The following is a 7,339-nucleotide window of genomic DNA, read 5'->3' as shown; positions in this document are numbered from 1 at the left end:
TCTCAGTCAACATGGTCACTGCTTCATAGTCAAGTAGGTCACTGTTACATAATTAATAGGGTCATTTTTGTCATCAACCATCAAGCCTGCTCTAGGGTTTCAAGATCTGTTCACCAGACTCAAACTTCTGCCATGAACATTAATTTTGTCAAACATAACTGAATGTTACAACATCACTATGCTATCACAACATTATTGCCATCAACAATTTTGTCTAGTATCAAACTGCGTGCATACTAGTTTATAAGCATCATAAACTGTCATATGCAATACTTCAGATCTTCTCAGTGATACTTGATGAACATATGCATGACACAGGAAGCCTCTATCTCAGATGTGAACCCTAACTGCTAGTATATTATGTGCATCAACAATATTGTATTATATGCTTGTTGCTCAATCTTCTGATAGCCCTCAATACAACTATATGACACAAGAATATAGATGTAGATTGCTCAACATTTCTAATTTCAAAGGTCAAACAACAACTTTATATTTATCACACTGACTTCAAACCAACACATGATATCAGAGGACAAACATCTTCTACAATATATTATATCTCACTGCAAAACCTTAGCAATAGTGCCTACAGGTTGTATCTGAACGTGATGGCTTCCAAGAATGTGCCTATAGGTGTTTGCAACAACAATCTGACCTTTGTTGATGATTGTTTGTAGATAGGTATAGTTGTGTTTCATAATATCAAAACTTCTGCAAAGTGTCTTGTGGTCTTGCTGACATTGCACAGTTAATGTTTTTTCATCATACTTTGTTCAAAGTTCAAATCCTCCACCAAGCTTATCAAAATAGTGATAGTTCTAAAGCAAGGAGGCCACTAAATTAACACCAATGGGTCTGCGAGATATAGTTTTTGGAAAGAAGAAAATATTTGTCATCTCTGTCAAATTCAAGCACTAGGAATACTGGTACATGATGAAAATATATCACAATGGATTGGTCACAGGTCAGAATTAAGATAAATCCTAGAATTCAATTCAATCAATGATTTGTAGAACACATCCACTAGTCAAATGACAGCTTAGAAATGTAACACAACTTTGCCAGGATTTAATTGCTTGACTTGTAATGTGCTTCATAATTGTCTTCCTTTTGAAATAATGAAATGTATAAATTTCTGGTATTCATTACTGTTAAAGTTCTTAAAGATACTATATTTACAGCTCCATGAAGCATATACACAGCGCCCAGGCAAAGACTACACAAAACATGACATGATGTCATAACTTGGTTAGGCCGATAGGCCTTTCTTTTGAATCAGTCGACCTCAGGTTTTCGTCTACACTTTTGGTGTCTGTCTGACATTTGTGCACACTATTTTTACGCTGAAGTCTTTTACATCGGAATTCCAGGAGTCTTTTACACCAGAGTTCAAGGAAAGTCTGTTTGAATTCGTCGTGGAGTTTATGGCACTGAACCTAGAGGACACCAGAATGCTCACAAGGATAGAATTGTTGCGAAAAGAGCTCAAAAATCTCATATGAACATTCAGCAAAGTTTTTGTAGCCTGGCATGCTGACCACCTGTTCTGTCCTCTGATTTTACTCCAATTTCAAGCATTCTGAGTAGGTCTCTTCGTATAAGAGCTCACTGTGCAACTCTTCAAGGAGGGGGAGGAACAATACCCACTAGAGGCTCCTGGTTTATGAGCTCATGGATAACGACTCTGGATAATTGGCTATTCTTGCATCCAGATCAGGGCGTTGGCAGTAGCGGTAAAGACATAGGATGTTTGACGTGGGAACAACGCTACAATGTGGCAGTAGGAACTACCCGAGGTCTGGCCTATCTGCACGAACAGTGCAAAGAACCCATGATGCATTATAATATAAAGAATCAAAACATCCTGCTCGACCCAAAATTTGATCCCAAGGTCTTCGACTTTGGCATTTCGAAGCTCCTGAATGACGACATGACGCAGGTAGGGATGGCAGTGCAAGGGACTCCTGGTTACCTGGCGCATGAGTGGCTTCGGCACTCCATCGCCACTAAGAAATGCGACGTCTACAACTTCGGTATTGTGTTGCTACAGTTGGTGTCCGGGTGGAAGAACTTCGACCCCTCTATGACCGATCCCCAACACTGTTATTTTCCGGCGTGGGCCATGCTGAGGGCTCTGGATGGAAAGTACATGGATTTGGTTGAAAGGAGGCTTCGTGATAACAGTGTGCATGGGTTTTCCCTCTTGTTGCAAATCAATTCAATGTTGGAAGTTGCTTTCCTGTTGATGTCTCTGAAATGTTTGATTGTCAAGGAACAGGTTCTTCTTGGAAAAGGGCTCGAAAAGGAGATGCCCATCTTTCTGAGCCTAGATTGGTTTTCCCATTAGATGAGTAGAAGCTAGACTTGTCATTGCAATTGTTATGAAAACCCAAAATACCAACATTTTTCCATTCCATTGTTCCATCTGGTCTTAGTTTCACCTTTTAAGAGAAATTTGAATTGCTTGATTCTTTTTTCTAAGTGAAAATGACAACCAGGATAGGGTGAAATTTCATATCTTGCATGTGCCACCAACCAAGGAAGAAGTTTCCTTTACTGAGAATTGTACTGATTTTGCGAAATACTTTAATTTCCCTGGAACTTTCAGCCATTTTGACTCTAGCTACATTTTTTGCCTGCTAAATTTTCAAGTCAGTGAGAAGCTAGACTAACACAAGAAAGCTTGTAAAATTGACCCCGAGACTTGTAAAATCCTTATAAAACCTCAATAATCAGTTGCTTTTTTGGCAAGTAGTCTTTGTAGGGTTCTCTCAAATACTTTCCCCAATTTTCCCTGTCACGCCGGGGCGCGACATGGAAACCCCAAGTTTCCCCAAGCTTGGGTGCCAAAAAAGGGTTCATTCTTTAGTGTCTCATAAAGACAATGAGCTATAAGGAACTTTATGGAGAAGGGGAATCTTCAGGCCATGATTTTTCAGTTGCAGCAAGCTACTATGTGCAGGTTGCCTCACTTTGGCCATCAAGTGGAAATCCCCATCATCAGGTTTGATCTCAATTTGTGGGTTTGTTCTTGTTAGTCTGTCTTAGTTTATCTGAATCTGCCTCCAAAGTGAGCAAACTAAAGTATTAATTTGTTGTGGGAAGTAACTGGACGTATTATTGTTATATTACTGCAACACCTATTCTAAAATTAATTTATCTTTGTACTATTAAATCATATTGGTATCAAACTATTTTCCAACATTGAGCTATAGCATTTTCATCTTGTATTGTATCATTTTGTGGTTTGCGGTTTCCAGCTTGCAATACTGGCAACATACATGGGAGATGAACTTATTGCAGTCTATCGGTATTTTCGAAGCTTGGCAGTTGAAATTCCATTCTCAACAGCAAGAGACAATTTGATTATTATATTTGACAATGTATTCGTCTTTTTTTCTGTGGAGTAAATCTGATCAAAATGAATATAATTTTTATCTGGTATGGTTCTTCATCCAGGTGTTCAAGGGCTGATGGTAGGCAGTGGTATGTTCGCTTAGTGTGTTATATTTTTAGTCTGTTGAAGATTATTGTTACTATTTAACTTGCAAGAACAACAATTTGCTACATGAATCAGAGATGATGGATCTTTTTCCATATCAAACATTTTATTACAGTACATCAGGTTTACAAATTGTTGATTGCTTTGGATTGACCATTTTATTATTAGAGCCAATTTTGTGCATGCCCATCGATATATTATGAGAATTTCCAATTTTAGTTTGGGCTTTATTCTTCCATAGTGTATGCTAAGAGCATTTTGCTTGCTCATTTATTCCATCTATTGAGGATTTAGTTTGATTTGTGTTTCTACAAAATCATCAGCATTATTCTCAGTTGCTTCCTGAGATGGAAGTATCGGTAACCAAGAAGACCCCTACAAAAGGTGCTGGTGGGAGAGGAAGAGGGAGAGGGGATGGAGGTTTTCCCTTAAGGATCAGAAATAAGGGGCAGTCATATCAAAGGGAAAACAACTTAATATTTCAGAGGTTAACAAGGCTTTACGAATTCGTTTTGTTCGCCTTAATGGGATTCTCTTTAAAGTTTACACGCACAAGGTATGCTCTGTTTCAACTTTCAAGCCAGTTTTGACATTGTGTTTGGTGTTTTCCTAGTTCATATATGCCTCTTTACTTCTAAATTTCAAATATTTTGAATTGCCAGTCTTGAGACATTTGATGTAGTTTGTTCCTCCGCAATAAATGAATTTCAGGAGCAAACCTGAACTCATTTCAGAGATGGGGATTGGTTTGGATACATTGGTCAATGGCTCGACTTTTAGTGGACTTGTGGTTCTTCAGATTGTTTCAATTCTAATATTCACAGTTCATAATATTAGTGAAAATAAAAACATAAGTCTATCTTATGCGGAAATTTTGCGGCAATCTGTTCTGCTTCAGAATGCTTTTACTGCTGCTTTTGACTTTGCGGGGCACATAATTAGCAAATGTGAGAAATCAGATGATGTTTCCTCTAGTTCATTTTTGCCAGCAACACTAGTTTTTATGGAATGGTTGTTTTGCAGACCAGATATTGTAGCATGTAATGATGTTAAAGAGAAGCAATCCAGAGCAAGATCATCTTTCCGGAGTCATTGTGCCATATTACTTAACAAACTTTTGGTATTTGAATGTCTTCACCAAGATTCCAATGGAAGTAGGGTGGAAGGTGAGATTGCATTTGCTACTCCTAAGAGGTATAATGAGGAGGAAGCGAGAGGAGGGGGTGTTGCATTGTGGGAGGATTTTGAACTGAGGGGATTTCTGCCATTGGCCCCAGCACAACTTGCTCTAGATTTTTCCAAGTGACATTCTTACAGTGGATTTGCTGGAAAGAAAGAAAAGAACATTCAGGTTCAAAGGATTCTGGCAGCTGCAAAGACTGTTGCAAATTTAGTAGAAGATAGAAGGTATGGAATATATTTTGATGCAGACTTGATGAAGTTTTGTATTGCTGGAGAGGTTCCTGAATGCAAGATAGAAGACTAGTCAGAAGTTGTCAAGCCTAAAGTCTCTAATGCCATGAATAAATTTGATAATGTTCTACGAGAGACTATCCAATTGTGCAAAGCAAGAAGCTTCTTCATTTGAAAAACCTGTGTTATGTGCTTCAGGGGTTACTAGTAACTACTGTGAAGGAAGATTCAGATAAAGAAGAAGAAGAAGAAGAAGATGAAGTAATTATCTTTAAACCCACTGCAGCAGAAAAACATTCAGAGTTAAATATTGCTTCAACTTCACAACAGAACCCTGTTGCATATTCAAGTATTCAGAATCTGACTCCATTGTGTCTTCCTCAAGAACCTCAGCATCCCCCCTCCAACTGACTTTCCAATACAAATTTCTTGGTATTCTTCAACATTGACCACTGGGACACACCTTTCTTTGGGGGCATATACAACTCCCCATGAAGTTTCCCAATTATTTGAGACTTCTGCAAGTTCTGCTGATAATTGGTCAACTGGTAATGGAACGTCTTGGTCATCATTTTCAAGAAAATGGATCTTTGTTAAAGTCAGATCTTCCTGCCAGTACTCTGGGAAAAGTTGAGTTTGTTTCTACACATTCAAATTGGATTCCTTCTCAAAGTTTGTATTCATCAACTCCACTTGGAGTCTTTGTGAGTACTGTTGTTGCTGGCATGTCAAACAAGCCAATTTCCAATGATCTTTCCTCGACCATGGTTCAAGCAAACTCCGGTCAACCAAAAATCTCCAGTGAACCTCATGTAACAAACTTTGAATCATCGGCACTGTACAAGGTTGATACACCAACTACCAAAACTAGTATAACTACCAAGCCGACAAACACCCCTAAACTAATCATTAAAAAAGGACATGTGAATAAACCTGTTCACCATTTTGGACCTCCACCTGGCTTTGGTCCTGTACCTTCAAGACTGCCAGATAGTTCCAAGGCTGATTTATTGCATTCTAATCCTGGAGTCACACCATCAAACGATGGAGAGAGAAATGATTCACATATAGTTCAACCCGGCTATCCTCTTTTGCCTAGTAGTGACAATCTAATCAGTGTTGCAGTGAAATTTCCTTTTCCAGGCAAGCAGGTTCCAAGTCTGCCAATATGCCAAGATCAGCAATTACAGGTGAAGCAACAACAACTTCACTACAAGGCCCAACAACAGCAGCAACATCAAAGCCATGTGATTTTGCCTAAACAACAATAACAACAGTCTTTGTGGTCTGTGAGGTACTGTGGTTGAGTTCCGTAGGTTCTATGAAGCCAATTCTAGGAATGAAACAGTATGCGCATTGGTATGATGATAGAGCTTTCAGATTGCCTTATCTACATTTTTGTGTGCAAAGAATGGAATTTGCCAAGTGATTAATTTTTCTTGTTGAAATTACAATCAGACATTGCATCTCTATTTCTCATTAGATTATATATCTTGCATCGTAGATTGTATATGCATGTACCTTAGATATCTTGCTTGGTAAAAGGGTAGACCATAGCTGCTGCGGGTGTTGGACATGAGTTAAAGAGGTTTTTTTTAACAGTTGTTTGTGGTTTTAACAGGATACCATCAGGAAATGCTTGTTGGTTGGATTAATGGTTACTCATGGTTATGCATCAAAGCTTTGACCTTGGCTCATGTTCTCTATCAAAAACTTATGCTTGCTTTGTGGCCTTGTCAGAGCTAGAAGTACTTTCCATCAGTGCCCTACAGACCAAGCACAATCAATGGGATTTTCCTTGACTTTGTCTACCTCATGACCATTATGCAATATATATCTAGATAAAGCTTGATTTGTTGTATCTGACATTTCACCTGGAATCTGCTGGCTTGAATGGTCTTAAAGTGCTTTTATTCTGTAGAGGCTTAGCAAAATCCAGAGGTGGAGATTGCCAAGAAAATTATTCAAGTGGATAAGTAAGTTTTGAACTGGATATATTCACAATGGGTAGATTAATGAAAAAAATGCAGTGTAAGAAGGTTCGTTAGTGTCCTTGTTCCTTGTTTCATCACTGGTTTCAGAGATTATCAAGAATACTGTCATCACAGTGGACATTTTGAATTGCTGATGTGAGAATCAAGGGATCTATGCAGTTGTCTTTTGATAATATCAAGAGGGCTACTCTCAGTTTACACATGGAGTCACAATTCTACTTTGGGTTGTGAAGGAAGCCAATTTTGTGGGCTAAAATGTTGTTGTTGTCTGTTTTGCTTTAATAACAAGGATTTTGATTCAGGGAAATGATTCGACATAGTACTTGGTACCTGGGTTTCTTCCACTTAGGATTACGAGTGTTGGTAGTAATGCTTCATTGAAACCAGGCACAAGTTTTGGATTAAGGATTTGTTGATAAGCTTCCCT

General features: G+C 38.5%; 1 protein-coding gene and 1 pseudogene across 2 annotated transcripts; both read left to right on the top strand.

Annotated features, from left to right (window-relative positions):
* Nucleotides 1-1,666: 1,666 nt before the first annotated feature.
* Nucleotides 1,667-2,350, top strand: LOC149177741 (G-type lectin S-receptor-like serine/threonine-protein kinase SD2-5). The gene has a single exon (XM_089421868.1). The coding sequence runs from the start codon at nucleotides 1,667-1,669 to the stop codon at nucleotides 2,348-2,350; it is 684 nt and encodes a 227-aa protein (XP_089277994.1).
* Nucleotides 2,351-2,887: 537 nt separating this feature from the next.
* On the top strand, nucleotides 2,888-6,868 carry LOC149177740 (nonsense-mediated mRNA decay factor SMG7-like; annotated as a pseudogene). Its single transcript, XR_016258412.1, has 5 exons — nucleotides 2,888-3,007; nucleotides 3,264-3,386; nucleotides 3,829-4,061; nucleotides 4,168-6,212; nucleotides 6,540-6,868. The product of XR_016258412.1 is annotated as a nonsense-mediated mRNA decay factor SMG7-like (transcript).
* The last annotated feature ends 471 nt before the right edge of the window (nucleotides 6,869-7,339 follow it).

This window comes from Pinus tabuliformis, chromosome 4_1, assembly GCF_031772625.1.
Source record: "Pinus tabuliformis cultivar Carrire ecotype Pingquan chromosome 4_1, CPIR1, whole genome shotgun sequence".
Classification (NCBI taxonomy): domain Eukaryota; kingdom Viridiplantae; phylum Streptophyta; class Pinopsida; order Pinales; family Pinaceae; genus Pinus; species Pinus tabuliformis.
The sequence above is the reverse complement of the archived record's forward strand: the minus strand, read 5'-3'. Positions and strand labels throughout refer to the sequence as shown.